This window comes from Aulonocara sp. 'chitande type north' Nkhata Bay, linkage group LG16 (assembly GCF_057382095.1).
Source record: "Aulonocara sp. 'chitande type north' Nkhata Bay isolate Kocher_YH1m ecotype deep benthic linkage group LG16, A_spYH_male_GT1.1, whole genome shotgun sequence".
Classification (NCBI taxonomy): Eukaryota; Metazoa; Chordata; class Actinopteri; order Cichliformes; family Cichlidae; genus Aulonocara; species Aulonocara sp. 'chitande type north' Nkhata Bay.
Window position 1 is genome coordinate 17,882,275 of NC_141359.1, and position 18,580 is coordinate 17,900,854.

An 18,580-nucleotide genomic window follows, 5' to 3' on the forward strand; every position below is an offset into this window, starting at 1 on the left:
TCCTGCTTTTGTGTGCGTGGCTTTGTCTGTGTGTGCTGACACGCATGCCTGTATGTCCAGTAAATATACGCCCGGGTGCACGTCACCTCTACCCATTTTAGCCCCGTGTTCAGCTCACATTCGACGACTATCATTTCTCCACTCACACGCGCTGTCATCTTAATGTCTTATTTAGCGGCTTATCGCAAAGCACACTGACTCTCTTATATGTTCCAAAATTGCACAAATGCTATCCAACAGAGCAGTGAACACTCCAGTAATTAGTGCATGGTCTCAAGCCTGACTCCACTCAGCTCTGCAACATGGCCAAGCACGGACCCCATATAGAGAGGAGTCTAGTTATGCATTGATCTCAGAAAATTAAGGCTAACTGCCCCAGACTGCGGCGTCTTGATGTACCTTCTGGATGAGCAGTGTACTATACTTTGTGTTGTTTGTGGCATAAACACGGTGATTTTTTTTTTCTCACTCGCCACGTTTTAAAATAAATACATGCTAAATAATTAATGACCCCGCCCACCCTAAAAGGTAAAACCACTGATGATGAGAAAATATGGCCTTAACAAGTCAATAATGGCGAGTGCAACAAGAACAGCCTAATCAATGCGGCTGCAACGTTTGCAAACAAGGACTTGAATTATAACGCCAATAATTGATCCCTTCCATTTTTTTCTCCCCACCCCCTTTCCCCTTCATGTGATGTCATTGTTTATTGATTGCTTCTCGCCCGTGAGGGATGATGGGAAGTTTCGGAGTTTGTTTTTTGCTGCGACTTTTGCCCCTCCCACCTCCCCTCCCACATCCAAATACACCACCCACCAACCCACCCTTCCTCCATTTGAAATTTGCAAGCTGTAGCACCAGCTTAACCAAAAAGGATTAAGTCCCATACCCAACTGAGAACACAGATAATGCTCAGTAATTGGTAAAAAATGAAGATGAATGGGACAGCTAGATAAGGACCAATTAGCTGCTGGGAGTGTACAGCTGTGGTCTCCTCACAGAGCGCTCTCAGGGGCCAAGGCCCCCTCTTCCTCGCTCTCTCTCTCACACACACACATACGCACGCAGGCACACGCGCGCGCACGCATGCAAACATGCAAGCGTGAGGGTAGGGCTTGCAGAAATTAGCCTGATGACCCTGGAAAGAGAGAATGATGCTTCCTCATCATCTCACCCAGAACCTCTTTCCCTCAACTCCTCACTCAGTCAGGCAAGACTCCAGGTACCTGTCACCACCCGTCCAAACTTCAGACTAGCATGAGGCTTTCCACTCCCCCACCCGCCCCTGTTGGGCGCAGGCAGCCTGGACCGAAGCCACAGATGTTGAGACAAAGGCTTTTCAGGTTTTCATGCATCGCTCCTTTTAAAGCTTCGCTGCGATGTTACAGTGCGGACTCGGAAGAGGTTTTTTTTTTTTTTTTGGTAGATTATGTTAGCAGTGACAGTTGTGTCTTCTCCTTCTACCGCCGCGCTGTTGTTTAGCCGGCATGTCGTGGCATCATCTGGCTGATGACAGTGGAATTCCCATATCTAATTACAAACAGGATTTCAGCTCCATTAGAGTTGTGTGGTGAGGAGTCAGATGAGTGGCAGGGCAGCACCCAGTGGCCAAAGAGAGACAGAGGGTGAAAGACAGAGAAGTAAGTGAGACAGAGAAAAGAGGACAAAGGGTGAAACCCCTGCCTTATCGTCTCAACCTGATTTTTTGTTGGTTCTTTTTGAAGCTCCGAGAAACACTTTTTTCCCCCCTTCTGTAACTGGAAAAAAAACAAACCCAATTCCTTCTCTTGGAATTGGCAGGTGTTTGTTAGTGGGCAGCTGACAATATTTTTTCTCCCAGTAATGAAGGTTGTGGCTGGGGTCAATGCACTGGGAGGGAATGACAGGCTGTTTATCCCCCTCAAGGCCAAGCGCCACACGTGTTTTGCTTGGTCTGTGATCTGTAATTGTGGCATTTCCTGAGAGGCGCAGGAACAATCCACATTGTGCTTTGAGAGCTCTCCCTCTGCCCAACTAAAGAGTGCGAGGGAAAATCAAAGAAAGACCCCACACACACACGCACACACACACACACACACACACACACACACACACACACACCATCCTGCCTCTCTTTACATTTTGATGTCATTCCATCTCCGTATCTTTTTTACCCTTCTCTCCTGCCTCCCCTTCTTCATACATATCTATTTCCTTCTCTCCATCTCTCACTCAGGATGTTTGGTTATTTTGGCAGAGAGTTGAACTGGCTGTTTTTTTCCTTATAATTAATAACATTGATGCAAACAGGAAGGTCTAATTGTGATGAATATTTAATGTGAGGGAGAAACATTAGCCTGTTCAATTTACATCAACACAAAGACAGCGGCGGGCAATCCAACTCTACAAACAGTACAGAGTGTCCTTCACTGGCTGGCTCTGCTGTGCTTTGCTTTAAGCGCTTCACAATACAAGAACTGCTTCAGACAAACACTGAGATGAGGCACCTGTATTCTGTATTTTAGCCCGAGGAGGCTTTTTTTCTTTTTCGTTTCCCCTCCACGGGTTGATGTAGTGGCTCTTTTCTGATTAAATGGATCTATGTCCTTAGTGGTATTATCAGAAGGATGCTCATTATCATATCAATTCCTATCGTGGATGGTAACATAATTTGTGTAAGTAAACACATCCGTTTGTGTGGGTCTTAGTTTAAGCCGGTTGATTATAAAACGCCAGTCCATTTCCTCAGAGCAGCTGTGGTCTGAGTCTGTTTTAAAAACAGCATGAAGTCATTCCCCAGTCAGCACTCTGAACAACAGTCAGTCCAGTCCCAACAAAAGCCCCAGCCAAATGCATTTCCCCCTCTGCTACATCAGTCAACTGATTTATACGTCTCGATAGCTATTGGATAATAGGCTCAAGTGCTGGATATATTAGGGATTCGCACTTCAAAAAAATAAGAAAGCAAAAAAAAAAAAAAAAAAAGCTCATAAATCAAACCCGAGCGAGCCACTTTATGGAATCTGAAGTAAAATCTGTAATCAGGCTTCCTTGTTAAGTCTCGCAACTGTGGAATCCCAAAATGCCTTCATTAAAAATAAAACATGTGAAGCAAAGTCTGGGGCTAGATGAAGAAGACAACATGCTGCTAGCTTGTGTTTCATGGCTCTGCAGTGCAGAGCGGGCCATATATCTCCAGCGTATTATCAGGATGACTCCTGCTGGCCACCCTGTCACAGGAGAGTGCTTGATATAAACAAGAGATTGCTGCGACACCCAGTAATCAATATTAGGATGGTTTCAGTACCAAACATCATTTGTCTCTGCGACCATTCCTTTGACCAAACGAAGCATTAATTCAAATCATAAATCTGAGCTGATTTAAATCCGAGGAGAGTGAGGGAGAGAGAGGGGCCCCTGTCTGACTGCCTGCCCCTAATGATTTATTTTCTACATTTCTGCGAGCGAGAGATTTGTCCATACTCACTGACAGGTCACCTTCAAACGCCAGTGGCAGACTGTTCATCACCATGCAGACGAGCATCTCATCGCTGCGAGTAAATATTAAAGGAAAAGAATCCAATTGATTGTGGATGGGGCCGAGAGGCGTCACTGCCATATATTTCACTCAGAGAGCTAATGCTGTGGCCCATGCACCCACACCTAGAACTGCTCCCCCTTGCCAGAATTATGATTCTACTGGGAGCCTGTGTGGCTGGCTGTGGGCTCAAGGTTACAATTTAAATTGTAAAAAGATAAAACAGTTTCTTATTAGCTCCATTGCCACAGCCTTGCTGTTAGTACTCACATTTATCTTTATTTCCGTGACCTCGCAGGCTCGTATTCTCTCTCTCTCTTTTTTTTTTTTTTACACACTCCATTCTCTCGGAGTGATGACCTCACACTTTATGCATTTCGCATTGTTAAATCTGCTTAGAAACACATCCTGTTTTCATCTCGCACGCCACAAGCTCCATGGTGTCAAGTATTATTGTCGAAATGTGTTCAGGAGTCAAGCCATTTATTACAGTAAGTGAATCAAAACCTCAATTTAGCAGGCAAAGCTACGGGGATTACACTTGGTTTATAATTCGGAACGGGCTCATGAATCCGCGCTAACATACATTATCATTCTCTTTAATACACTAAGTGCTCGTGTGTGATATTGCAAAAAATCCTTCTGCATTTTAGGGCTAATAATTAATTGAAATGGCACATAGTGAAAAACCAGAGCTCTCACAGCAATTCAATTAGACCTTGTTAAAAGCTGATAGCTTTGGGAAACTGTGTTCACAGTTTCACTTAGCTATTAGGAGTTGTTTTTTTTTTCTTTCAACATAAAACACTTTCGGAAAAACATGACTTACATTACTAAAGCGGGCATTCCCAGTGCATACAAAATAACTAAAATCAATAGTTTATTGCTTTATAAACTTTGAGAAGGCAGCAGCACAGTGGAAAGAGCATCTCATGAAAGAACACCGTGCGAGTCTTCGGTTTAAGGCAAGCTGTGTGTCTGTGTGTGCCTCTGTGTGCGTATAACCTTTTTATTACTTTTGACAAAGCTCCATTGACACAAAGAACAGTGTGTCTGCTTTAATGACGAGGTGTAGAAACGACCTTCTTCTTTGACATATTTCAGTCTAAACCTGCTCTGGAATTATTGTTATTTTGGACTTTTTAGCCTCGGCTGGAAAGAAAGGAGGCAGGATACATGTAAAGAGAGAATGAAGGGTTTGATTGCCAGCATTGTTTTTTTGCCTGCTGGGGTACCTTTGGAACAATGCATGGAACCGCATAAGCTTTCACTCTTGCAAATCAAAGCAAATTTGCTCAAACTTACTGACAACCCTGACAAAAATGGAACTTGTTTAATAACCAGTCTGCATTTTTCCCCCTAATGTGTTGATTCTCGTTTTATACGGCCGAGGATTGAGATGTGTATAATACCCTGCCTCTCTGGACATTTTCTGTCTAATTTTTTAAACAGATAATTGTGCAGTCTTGGAACAGTTATGAGTTCTTTGAGCGTGTGCTGAAACGGTGGCAAGTGTGCAGGTCTTCGCATGTGTTTGTGTGCGGCTTGCATTTTTTTCCCACTAATGCGAGATGTATTTGTGACAGTGTGTGCGTGTATGAAGGGCATCCTCACCGACACTGGAGCTGAGGTCTCCATTCTCTCCGTCGACCCCGTGGTGGTTGGCGTTGCCGTGGTAGCTGCTCATTGCCTCCAGCTTGATCTTCTTGACCTTCATGGCCTCTGCGATGGCTGCGTTGGCAGCTGCTGCCGCCGCTGCTGTCAGGCCTGGAGAGAAGAGGCAGAGGAGACAGTGCGCTTACAGACCACTACATGTCTGCTGTGGCTGAGCCACTGCACCTGCGAAACCTTTCAAAAAGCCTCCTTGGCAAATAAAAAAATGAAGGAAAAAGAAAACAGAGGGCAGACTTTTGAAATAATAAAACAATGAATAATTTTATACACTATGGGGAATAAGCTCCTGCGAGATCACGACTTTGTTTTTCATCTTCTGACAGGGGATATCTTCACAGCGGGTTATCATGCTGATGAGATGGATCCCCGTGTGTGTGGCAGCATATGATTTTTATGAATGTTTCAGAGACTCTGGCATTCCTCGCCGCTCTGTATTGATGTATTTGTACCTTGATGGAAAAAGATGCAGTCAAGATAACAGCGCATGATGCAAGCACTTTGTGTGTACAGCTTATAATAGTGAATGAGGAATAGTGATGCAGTGTGACACAGCGACGGGGGATGGGGGGGGGGGGCAGGCATTAAACATTAAGTAAAGCGGGTTAAAGTGAACAGACATAGGGGCTGAGCTGCGTCTTCTGAATCTTATTGTGGAGGGTACTTCAGTGATACCGTCTAATGCATTCATCAGAGCTAATCGACCTGAATAATACCTCACAGTGCTGCTCGTGTTTCTTACAGCAATACATTGTCGTGCCTCATAATAAGAGGGCTCTTCTCACTGTCAAGGCGAGTCATCGGGCACAATGGAATCCTATAGACAGACCAGCAAGTTTAATAGTTAGAGGGCCATGAGTGAAAATTAACTAAGGAATGAAGAAGGAGGCAATATGTGAACTTTTGTATCATCTCTTATTTCAAAATGTTCTGTGGTCTGCAGAAGTACGAAACTGATGAGGCAACAGGTCAAAAGTGGCAATGAGCTTGGCTCAAATATACTCAAATATTCATACTGGTTTTTTGTACGGAGATGATATGGGTTATTTAGTAGGCTTCTCAAGAGAGAACCAGTCAACCAGTTGTGGTAGATGGCTGCCCCTCTGTGAGCCTTGTTCTGCCTGAGGTTCCTTCCTGTTTTTTCCTTCCCACTGTCACCAAGTGCTGGCTCATAGAGGCTCATCTGATTGTTGGGGTTTCTCTGTATTATTGTAGAGTCTTTACCTTGCAATATACAGCTCTTTCAGAGGTGACTGTTGTTGTGATTTGGCGCTAAATAAATAAACCTGGACTGAATTGAATTGAACTGAATTTGAATGTATTTGAGAATTTTACATGGATTTACTTGAGGCCAAAGTTAGCTGCTTCGTTAAACTACATGAATACTGACACCACTGAATCCCCTCTGTGATCTCAAAATACATCCCGAAATAGCAACTTTAGACGTGGTCATCCACTTTAATGAAAATGAACTTGATGTGATTGACATAGTAGGTCTAATATTACAGCCATACATATGCTGAGCACACTGCAGAGATCATAAAGCACTGGTCTGTCATTGTGGTAGTTCCAGGGTTCTGGTGTATTGAACGTGACTGAAATCTTTATTCATGAGGCTGGTCTCAAACAGCAGGGACAGATAGTGCTAAAGCTCCTCTAGGCTTGGCGTGTCTCAGGAGAGTCCAACGACTCTTCTCGCCAGCCCCAGCAACAAAATCAAAGATGCATGGCGAGAAAAAGATATGTACCTATTACTGGAATCACTCATATCCACAATACGGTATATCACCTGCCCTTTCACTGGGTGCTGCTTGTACTTGATATGCAGGTTTGCCTTACGTTTGACGCAGAACAAAGCGGCGTCTCCGTTTATCATCGCTAAGCTGTCACGTCTCCGTGATGGGACTCAAAGCAGCTATTAGCCATGCATTTGAGGGGAGACACAAGTACAAGGAGAGGTAGAAATCAAACACGTGGCTCTAATAGATACATGCCAGCACATGCAAGCGCTAACAGACACACACACACACTGACAAACACGCACACAAGAGCATACCGGCCTGGACACCCTTTCCTCTCATCCCCAGCTGATAGGCAGATGGTGAGAGTCACTCTGAGCCTCTGACATGGAGGTGCATATAATTTAAAGCCTTGTTTGCATCTTAAAATACATCAGTACCATATTGACGTACAGTATACATCATGTCAGCGAGGGCCCTCTCGTTTGCAGTGGGCCCTGGCTGCTGTTCCATATGCATAGGCTGGGCAGGAGGAGGGGGAAAACAGCCATTACCTCATAAGAAGGTGATACTTCTCCACATAATGAATGTGGCCTCTGCCCAGTCTGAAGGTCACCCTTCATTTGTGTATAATGGGCAAGAGTCAACTGTTTTCCAAATGAGACGTATGCAGAACAGACTGCCGAGTAAATATTGAAATCACCTCTGGGCTGTTTGTGTGATAAATTCCCCCCACAAATCAGGTGCTGCTAAAAGGAGTGCAGCAATGGAGCTTTCTGATGCTCTCTAATTTGTAGGAATACGGTGGTTTATTGCACTGCAGCCTATCTGTCCTCAACACATATATATAATATAATTTTTTTCTTTAGTCGACTAAACTGTAGAGCCACTAAAGCAAAACGGAAACGGAAAGTAGGAGGTGATGAGTTTTGATCAAACGTTTAGCGAGAAAATAAAGGCTAGGAAATTGATTCGTACCATTGTGAAACGGATGAAATGATCACTTTTCCATTTTTCATTTATCATTCGCCCGCAACATCCACCCCTGTCTTTGACTAAGTGACACACTCCATAAATCGAAATCTTTGTTCTGATAATTGCTTCATTTCGCCGGATCAATTGTCATATCCACACAACGCACACCTCAATACAGCGCGTGTAATAAGGAAGCCAGGGAGATGTTGGCGCCCAACAACAAGTCTATTAAGCCACTAGAAGTCTAAACGTCAACAGGACCAATCCCACTCGGTGCTAATCTGCATTCATTACTATGCAAACAAAACAATCCAGCCTCATATAGTCCTTCAAAGTCACCTTTAGATTCAGACACTTTTCTCGTATAGACGCGCCGGCGAGTCCGAATCCTCCAGAGCACAAAACTAACAGCGCATCACGGTCGCATGTTGAGAGTCACACCAGCAAGGAAACAGAAAGGGGGGAACATTTCAACAAATAGAGAATAGCATGGTACTGTCACATGGGGAGCACAAAACAGCAAATAACAGAGACAAGGTCTGATGGTAGCCCTTGGAGCAGCTGTCATATTAAATAATAATGAAGGATCTATTAATATGCAAAGGAAGCAGCAGCCGACTGGCTTAACGCTGTCATGCCTCTGCATATTGTCAGGATCTTCATCATTAATTAACATGCTAGCTGCCCCATACCTGCGCCAATGTCAGAACATTCTTACAACAAACACCCCAATGCCTGTGCCCTCCGCAACTAACTCTTATAATTAAATTAAAATCAGATTAACTTCACATCAGTACACAAAAGACCGACTTTTACGACTTTCTCTTGCAGTGATTGCAACTCCCCCCCCCCCCCCCCCCCTCAAAAAAAAAAAAAAACCCAAACAAAAAACAAGAGCTTATCTGCTGTGTTTCTGTTCTCCTCTCTGTTAGGGACTGCACCATGGGCAACAATGAAAACACCGGTTATTTATCGGGCAAGCAGGATAAATAGGGAAGAGACACTCCATGTCAATGAGCATGGCCGCCTAATTTTATGCATGGACTGGTGGCAGCACAGCAATGACAAACTGGGGATGGGAATAACGCGACTCTTAGGTACACTAAACCACTTGAACTGTGCTATCCACATCATGCCAAATTTAGTATCAATTACAGAGCGTGCTAACCTTATGACAAGCGGCGGACTCAAAGAGGAGGGGCAGAGGCACAAAGAACTGACACTAAATTACCTGGCGCATACTGGATCTATTTTAAAGCAGCTTGAAGTGGCGATGGATTAGATGATCCACTCTGCAGCAGGGGATGACGTGCTAATTGTACACTGAAAGAGGATAAATATTACTGTATGTTTCCACTTACAGCACTCGTGAGAAGAAGAAGCAACTCTCTGTGTCGCTCTTAAAGCGAGGCAATGCCAGGAGGCATTAGGAAATATTGTTGTTGGGGTTTTTTTTTTATCAGCAAAGTACAGGATGCACCTCGGTAAGATGTAGGTGACATTCATTTCTCTAATGGTAAATGCAGTACTCTTGCGTTATTCAAAAGATTGAAGCCATATCCAGGACATAAATGAATTATATTGAAGCTGCTGCTTAAGTAGTGGCCAGAGTGTGAGTGGAGGCCACCTCTCCACTTTAAAGGAGATGTCATCTCAGTGTGGTGTCAGTCCACAGCAAATAATCCGATTTGGGGGCCAATCTGCCTGTAATGCATCAGCAACTGGAAAGGCTCCAGCGTAAACCCCTGCCCCACACCCCCTTCCTCGGGGCATGAAGTATGCACACGTTCAGGCACTCACACAGACACACGTGTGCCTTCACACATGTCCTTAAGTGTAAAACTAAGCACTAACTCAGCACATTAAAACGTCCATTTCTAAATGGAACTGGTGTATGTTAACAATGTGTCTCACATCCACTCTCTGGTCCTGATGAGTGAAGACGACATTTTTTCTCATGCACTTCTCACATGTGACCGATACAGCCACCGAACTTAAATCTATGACCTTAAGTCTGACGCTTCAAAAGAGCTGCGCCAAAAAAAAAAGAAGGAAAAAAAGAAATAAAATAAAAGGGAAAACTGTAAAACGGTTAAGTAAGTGCCTGTCATGCTGCTCTTTAAAGCTGGGAGATGAGATAATTGAACAACTTCCTGCTTCGATCTCAAGATGAAACTTTTTTGCCAGTTTGAGCAATAGTTAACCACTATTACCATATTTGTTAATGCTGCTTATCTCCTTGGAACATCAGCAGAGGGATGACATGTTACTGTGAACCAAACACTGTGCGCTCTTCATCCGCAGCCCAAATGAAAAAGGGCGCAGCTATTTTGTGGGCGGCTCGAAGAATTGGTGAAGCCTCGGGAAGAGCTGTCGGCCCGTATTCTGTCTTTCTGTGCAGGCGCTAACTCATCTGAAAAATGAACTAATGTGACATGACACGATGGTGTAACTATTTAAGACAGTCTCTCAATGTCGTTTTTTATCATCAATCAGAACATTTGGACATGACAGGGAGATCAATTAGTCGCCTACTTAGATGCTAACTTATGTGTGGTCAATTATACTTAATTACTAATCTGTCAAAGTCTGTAACTTCCTTGACGTTTAATGCTTAATACTATCATCAAAACAATAAATGGTTTAATTACGACACAGAAACTGGTGCAAAAAGTTCCATCTCGCCACAGTTAGGAAGCTTAAGGCAGTTATGAGAAGACCAAAAAAAAGAAAACCTCAATTACTTTATCGCTGCCCCCTGAATACCCTGACTAAATGTCAAGATCATAGAGTCCCTCTGGGCTTAAAGGGGATGATATCAAAAGGCTTTTCTGTTGCTTTATGTTCCACTAAATAACATGGGTCTTTCTCATCATTGTCCCTCTCTGTGTTCACTTCAGCCTTTAAGTTTGCCTTCTATACTGCTGCGCAGATAGCCAGTGACCTCATCCTGTTCCCACAGTTCAAAGCACTGGCCTGCACTGAACCGGCACCCGCGTTTAGTAGTGAATTTCAAAGTGGGTGGCTCTTAAACGAATACGAAAACAAACAGAATTAAAATGAGTTCAGTGGGATCATTAAAAGTGTTCAAGTTCACTATGGAAAATCTGCTGCGGTGCTTTATCTCTTTGCAAAAGTGCAAAAAAAAAATGAATAGTCGGTTAAATAGAATGCACAAAGCTCCTTTCGACAGCGTAATATCATTAAAGACGTATCACTAAGGAGAGCAGAATATGCAAAGCAGAGCACTTACAGCCACCAACATCAAAGCAGTCACAATGAAGCCAGCCACAAATAGAACAAAAGCATTAGTTGCAATAAGACTTGGCCCGGGGGTAAGTTAGGGCACAAACGGTTGTTGTTGATTCTTGTGGCGATAAGCTTGCTTTAGCATCACCACTGCCTATGTACATATACCAGTGGAGTGGATTTAATCGCACTAATTAGAATGCACTCAAGGCAAAATGCAACATCTACTGGAATAATCTGAGAGAAAAGATCTCCACTCCAATCTATTCTCCTCCTCTTTGTTTCCGGCGAGGGGGGGAGGGGGGGGAGGGGGGGGGGTGGACAGCAGAGGATCTGTTTTTGGTAAACGAGTGAGCGGCTGGTGTCTGGTGGTTGGATGCATGTGTCACTTTGGACTGGTTGCCATTTCGAGGACAAGCTGCGGGGAGGCCACTCGTGGGGAGGCTGAGCGTGCATGTGCATGCGTGCGCTTGTGTGTGTGGAAGAGACCTAGACAGAGGGAATCAGAGCCTTAGCAACAGTGACAGAGAGATACAGACCAAACCATACCTGTGGGCGGGATCATGCCGGGGGACATGAGGCCGGGGACTGAGTGGGGCATGATGTGGGGGTTCTCCGGTGATGTCACACTCTGGGTTCTCTTCGGAGGCCGGCCGGGTCTGGAGCTGAAACACCGGGCAGAAAGAGGGAAGAAGTCGGGTGAGAAATGAGGAGGAGGGGCCGTGTGGGTAGTGCTGGTCTGGTGCTTTGTGGTGGTGGCGGTGGTGGGAGAGTGTTAACATTTGGAGCACTCCAGAATGCAATTCCATTCCAAAGAGCTAACATGTACTGTAAATAAATTTCTTTTCAAGGACAGTTGCTTTCTGCAGCTCAACATAATAGACTTCCATAACTAATTAGATTACACGGTGAATTCATTTCCTTTATTGAAGATCAACCACTTTTTGATGCATAATTCATAACCCGTACCTCGTTACCTGTTCCTCCATATTAATATCCCCACACTATTTGAATTGCCTCGTTTGCATATGCTAAAATCCAGCGCGCGGCCCTCGGCCTGGAAATTACATGTTAACTTGTTATAATTATTGCAGTCAGGCCACTATTGATTTATGAGACTTTTAAAAACCAAATATGTGTAGTTCTGGTAATGAATGATATTTTAAGGTTCTTCAGGAAATTAAAAGGCAATGGCTGCCTTAGGAAATGTTCTGCTTGCTTGATTTAATGCGTGCCTTAGCTGGAAGGTGGTGTGACAGAGTGATTCAGACCTGTTGGACGGTTCTGATGGGGGAGTTTTATTACACCAAACGAGGGGCACAGATCCAGCCGTGATAAATGACTGTGCCACCTTACTGTGGAGGAGAAAAGGCCTTCAAAGCAGATACACCCCTGACTTTCCACACATCTTACTCATTCACTTATTAATACAGCTTCGAGTTTCAATCAATACCTACTTTGCTGGCTTATAGTTACAAAGAAAAGCCTACAGGCTGAAAAAAACAACAACACAATGAGCATGTAATGGGCCGAGATTCTATAGAGGTATATTCTTTATGAACAAGGGGCTGGATGTCTCAGCTGAAGATGAATTATGGTGACGTGACACAGGTGACATATTGGCCTCATACATTATTTCACATACAATAGTCCATTTCAAGCTTTACCGGGATACCGAGCGCTCTCTATCAAGAAGTGAGTTTGACTCGTTTTTAAAACACCAAAAGGTTTCCAGAGTGTTCTGAAACTACAGGAGAAAAGCTGGATGGATAGTGATATGTATATATCAGTTTTATATACATATATTTTTTTTTCTTTTGAGGTACGAGACATTTCTTTGTTCATTCATCTCCTGCAGGTAAAGTTAGTTCACACTTAAACAGTCATAATTAATATGAAGACTGAATTACACCATTTTTTTAAAAAGAAAAAAAAAGGTGTTTGCAAGAACAATCTAGATTCAATCAATGTAACAATAATGTCTTTCTCTAGACTTTATCAAGCACTAGGCTGTTTGTGTTACAGTACATTTCACTGTATTTCCCAAAGGCGGTATCTGTAGAATGACGCAGTGTGTTTTAGTTCAGACGCCAGTCGAAATTTATTCAGCCATATCTTGCGAGGTTTATTTACCTCACTCCTGCTAATAGAGTGCACTCACTCTATCTGTCTGAATGTGCTGACTCTCTCATATAGTGGCGATGGAGGTTTTAGGACTAAAAGCAGACCTTCACCCAACTGTGTCCCTTTGGAGGGGAAGTACGAGAGTGATAGAAAGAAGTAACAAGAGGGAGAGCGAGCGGCAGAAAGCGAGAGGAGGGAAAGGGAGAAAAGAGGGAGGTGGAAAGAGAAACGAGTGCCCGCTCAACCTAGGAACGTCTGGAAACGTAATTCCTATTTCTATAGAAGAACCTCTTTGATCTTATGAGAGGGAGAGATCGCAGACAGTTTTGCTGTCATCACTTTCACTTGTACTCTGGCTGAATTATTTATGAAAGACCTCAATAGAGGGTATGTGATGGGTAAAAGGCTTTTTACTAACAATACTAAAAGCAAAAGGACCCTCAAATGGACAAAAAAAATGTCACATCAACCTTAGATCATGTCAAAGGATGTGAACTCGGGTACAAAGGCCCAGTTAAGTAAAGGTAATGTTTGGATAGGCTGCGAGAGATTCTGTCCCGTGTGTTTAAAGGGATAGCATTTCATCTACAGCCTGCACACAAATAACACCAGCGAGCCATGAAAGCAATACACCAGCTGAAAATGGAGCTTTGAACTGAGGAACCTCCGAGCAACAGGAAAGCCTCTCAGAAAATTAATGCTACTGTCTCCTTTCCTTATGGCTTAGTAGACGTCTACATTTGCAGAAATGGCAAACACTTTATTAAAGAGGGGGTGAAGTGGCTCCTCTGCTCAACGTTTCCAAAGACTGCACGTGTATAATGTTCCCGAACGATTTGCGCCACATTTTCCCAGGCATACGGATCTGTGATGGTCAGAACCATCCAGGCTAATAAGCCGGGTCCAGGGAGGAACTCAACCTGGCCTCAAACAAAAGAGCCAGGCTATTTATCAAGCAGCAGATGCTGATTCCCTAAATAGCCTGGCACAGAAACAGCTCCAAACTAGGCCATTATTGCAGAAAAAAAGATAGCACAACTGGATTTATGATTGGAATTTGTGTACCTTTGCTACATTTCTTATCCGCTGTTGTCTTTTCTAATCTTTTATTTTTAAATTTTCTCTCTCTCTCTCTGCTTAAAAAAATCGAAACGTTTCAGGAAATAAGAGCCTCTGAGTTCCAAATTGGGGCTTGTTTGGACAACTTTATTTCTGTTCTAGAGGTCAATCATGAAAGAATTTTATTTCATGCTTTATTTATATTTATGGTTAAGATATTCAGACCCCCTTATATCTCTCTGGCTTCAATTAAGGAAGCAAAATAGGCCCCACCAGCTTTGGGCTGGGGCCACAAATATGTTACACATCTATTCTCTCCCTTTTTCTTGTTTTGCTGCTATGGTGAAAAGAAAATACTGGTGAACTTTCCCTGAACCAGACTTCCTTTAATGGCCCGGCCGTGTGTTGACCCAGCAGAGTCGGCTGGAACCTGATACTATCCAACACACTACGCTGCGCAGGCAATCAGATTACACGGGGCCCAACAATACACTCCACACGAGTCCAATTTCAGCACTACAATGCAATAAAAGCACAATAATTAAATTCACGTTCTCACCCCGTTTACAGGAAGCCAACACGGGGTGATAGGTATAATAAGAGGCATAATATCGAATGAGATATCAGGATGCTTTTTGATCTCACGGCAAAATTCTGACATCTCGCCATCAGTCTCGTTTCTGACAACGGAAGCAGTGACTGAGATCTTATTACCCAGAACGCTGTTAATGCAGTGATTACGATCTGTTATAAATCAATTGAAACCACAAATGTAATGTTTAGCCCAAGTGAGCACACTCCCTTAGTGGATTCAGTTACACACAGAAGTCATCCGCTCCCCCCATCTTCGGATATCTTTAGGAATTCAACCTGATTATGTCAATAGTGGCTCGAGTTTGCAGAGAAAGAGCATAATATTATTTCCTGGTGGTTATGATTGAGCCATTAACCTTTTATCGCAGTCTTTTGTTTGACGTTTCTAAAAGCTAAGGATGAAGATATTTATTCCATTTCCGCCCGGTTGGCCAAAACAAGCGAGTGAATCATTCGTCTGGGGCTTGTGTAAACAAAAGGCCTCTCCAGGTCTCTGCCAATCAGGTCTTATAAAATATTAACCCAATGTCATTGCCCTTTTAAAATCTCTCACCTAGAATTCCCTAATTGTTCCTTTTCTTTATCTCTCCAGTGCAGAGAGTAAATAAATTAACAAAATAGCTTTTATCGCCCTGAGTAACCTTTTAACTGAAGGATTATCTGGGGTTTATTTTTCATTTCTCTCACAGCGATAGCAGAGCATGCCCCATTGATTGGTTTGCTGGGGTGGTGACCAGCCATGAAAACAAGGTCTTATTGATAAAACAAAGCAGTTTCTTACCTTTTAAGTGCCAGGTCAGGCAGAAATTCAGACGCCCTGAACCCATCAGGGGCCTGAATATGATGAGTGCATTGGTTTTTTTGGAGGTTTGTTTTTTTTTTTTTTAATTCAGTTCATCAAATGGTTTAAAAATATGCGCACAACTCCCCTGAGAGGTTAACTATGTTTTTAAAAAAAGATAGGAATAACATGTCTGTGCTGTCTTACTGCCAATTTAAAATCCCCACAGGTCAGATAACATTGTTGTCTGGGAAAAAAATAGTGCGATGCTTAACTTTAATTTGAGAAATGAGTTGTGTTAAAAAAAACTTGGTCTGCTGGACAAGAGAAGTGTAATGCTAGCAAACGCAGAAGGAACAGGAAGTTGTGCTCTTTAATTTTACATTTGTTTGTTGATTAAACTTTAAGAGTAATAAAGAATTTTACATTTGCTCATCGAAATCACTGTTTGAGCAAAAGTGTCGACCGTTCTCTCAAACCGAGTATCTCTGGGTGAATAAGCAGCGTAGCATTTCTCGAGATTTTCTCAAAATCTACAATCAAATTAGCTGAGAATCGAGCGTGCGTGTATCAAAGAAAGCGTAGCAACTTGACAAAATGAAAACCAGCGAGAATGACAGGGCTATATGTTGCTTTCAACAAAACGGGGAAAAAGAAGGAAAAAAAAAAAGATGATTTATATTTCCTGCTGACCTTGGCAGTCTATTCGTTGTGATGATCATAATCTCAGAGTCACCGTGTGATACATGGGAATGCATTCGCTCATCCATCTTTTTCATGCATCCATCTATCCTTACCCTCATCTTGTATCTGTATTTGCATTGAACCTATTCTTGGATTATCTCAATCAGCTTCCCCCTTGCACCTGTCAAACAACGCCTCGCACAGGTAGCCACACGGCACTTATCTGATCTAGATAGCTGGATTACAGCGAGTTTGAGTGCGAGCAGAGAGAAGAGGAAAGAGAAAAAAAAAGGAAAGAAAAACAGACTTTTATTTATTAGGGTTAGGAACAGCTGCATCCGCCTGCAAACTGTGAACCTTTGTTACGGAACAATATATCACAGATCAAATGGTGTGAAATCAAAGGCGGGAGAGAGTTAGCATCAATCCCACTAAAACCCCTTTTAAAGTGCTGTCTGTGCTCTGATCCCTGTGTGGACTAATGTGCGGGGTTGAGATCAGTGGTAGTTGGGAGAGTGGGTGCCTTCCTGATGCCTTTGTCTGGGCTCAGGCCTGATTAGGACCACGCTGGGTGAGACGATCGCAGAGTCTGACGGTACGGGGGAACTCGGAGCCGGTTTTGCTCCTTCCGCTGTCCTCGAGCCCGTGCAATGAAACAAGCAGACTTTGAGAGAAGACCGATGTTACGGCAGCTATAAAGAGCTTAGTCCTGTAATCGCTCTCTATTAGAGCCGTTTGAAGCCTTTCGGTTGTGAAACCGAATCTAAAAAAAGATCTGAAATGCGATAAACTGCTGATTATTCCCATGCATCATTAATGTTAAAAGCTGATTTCATAATTGTACGTCCCATAACTACAGAGTCTAAGATTGCTTAGCACCACATGAACAGACTCTGATAATGAGTAAGCAGACTTCCTACATCACGGGAACTGATGAGGAAAGCCTAATTGGTTGACTTTTCCATGCCTAATGGATGATTCTCTTAATTAAAAAGATACTGTACCAAATGTTAGAAATCAGATAGCGCTTAAAGTAAATGCAGTTAATCAAATGTATGAGAATGAGCAGTTCCAGGAAAGCCTAAATGAGATTGGTAGATATGATTTGGCTCCAATATTTATTAATTGCAAGTGCCTTTGGTTAGCAAAACAGAACAGGTCTTATCTTCAAACTGCTAGGAAATTTCATCTAACCACTCTCACTGATCTCTCTTTTTCATGAACTGCGATGCATATGAAACAAGTCTTCAAAACAAGGCTTTTAAAACTTACCCAGTCAGGGTGCCTTTGAGGATATTTAATTAAAATCTAATCCTGCATTCATTAAGGCTCACATAAATTAAGCTGTCATTCATAAGATTTATGGATTCTCATTTGCATATTGCATACAATTCATCAATTACTCAAGTATGAAAGGAGCGCATTTCCCTTGGAGCTGCCTGCTAGCCTGCCAACATTTGAAATGAGAGAAAGAGCACGACTGTCAGGCATTCACTGCAAACTTTTCCCCACAATGTCTGTGCACTGATTAATCTCATTTTCTAGGCATCCCTTACAAGATTGTACACAGTCCAGCTGCACTTTTCAATTATTTCTCCTGTCCTCTCAACTAACTTTGAAAGCAGGATGGGCTAAATGTGGACTGGAGGCTACTTTGGTCTTTATGTATATAACATGTCTTTTTGCCATGGTAATCATAAATTAGAGAGAGGGGTTTTAAAGATCCTAATGGAAAGGAAATGTAGTAATTTTATTGCAAATCCCATCAGGCAAATATTCTGCATGCTATAATAGCATATTTCCTGTCACATTTAGAGAAGAATACATCCAGCAGGCATTCTGACAGAGGGAGAAAGCTCAAGAAAAAACAAAAAAAGATAGAGGGGGAGGGTGGACCAATGAGAAAGAGAGTTGCAGTGAGAAAACAAAAGGGGGGGGGGGGGGGGGGGATCTTAGTGCTAAACACATAAAAACTCCCTTTTTGGACATGAGGCTATGGGAAACGCAGTATGGAGTAAGTGCTTAAACCAAGCGGAGCGTGAACGCATCTAAGATAAAAGGTCAGGCAAACACAAACAGGCCACTCGCGAGGACGAATGGAATTAATTGACTCATTAATATGCATGGCTAATAAAGCTCAAAATCCTAAAACAAAAATCATTGTCAACCATTCCCTTTTAATGG

The 18,580-nt window shown here is 42.9% G+C and overlaps 1 protein-coding gene across 2 annotated transcripts in view; it reads right to left on the bottom strand.

Annotated features, from left to right (window-relative positions):
* The window catches only part of dachd (dachshund d), a 92,147-nt gene that overhangs the window by 33,666 nt on the left and 39,901 nt on the right, over positions 1–18,580 (bottom strand). For both annotated transcript variants that reach the window (XM_086267732.1, XM_086267731.1), the window contains exons 2-3: positions 11,704–11,819; positions 5,135–5,287 (exon numbers count right to left, since the gene is read on the bottom strand). In XM_086267732.1, coding sequence (XP_086123858.1) covers positions 5,135–5,287; positions 11,704–11,819 — 269 coding nt within the window. The remainder of the gene's footprint in view (positions 1–5,134; positions 5,288–11,703; positions 11,820–18,580) is intronic.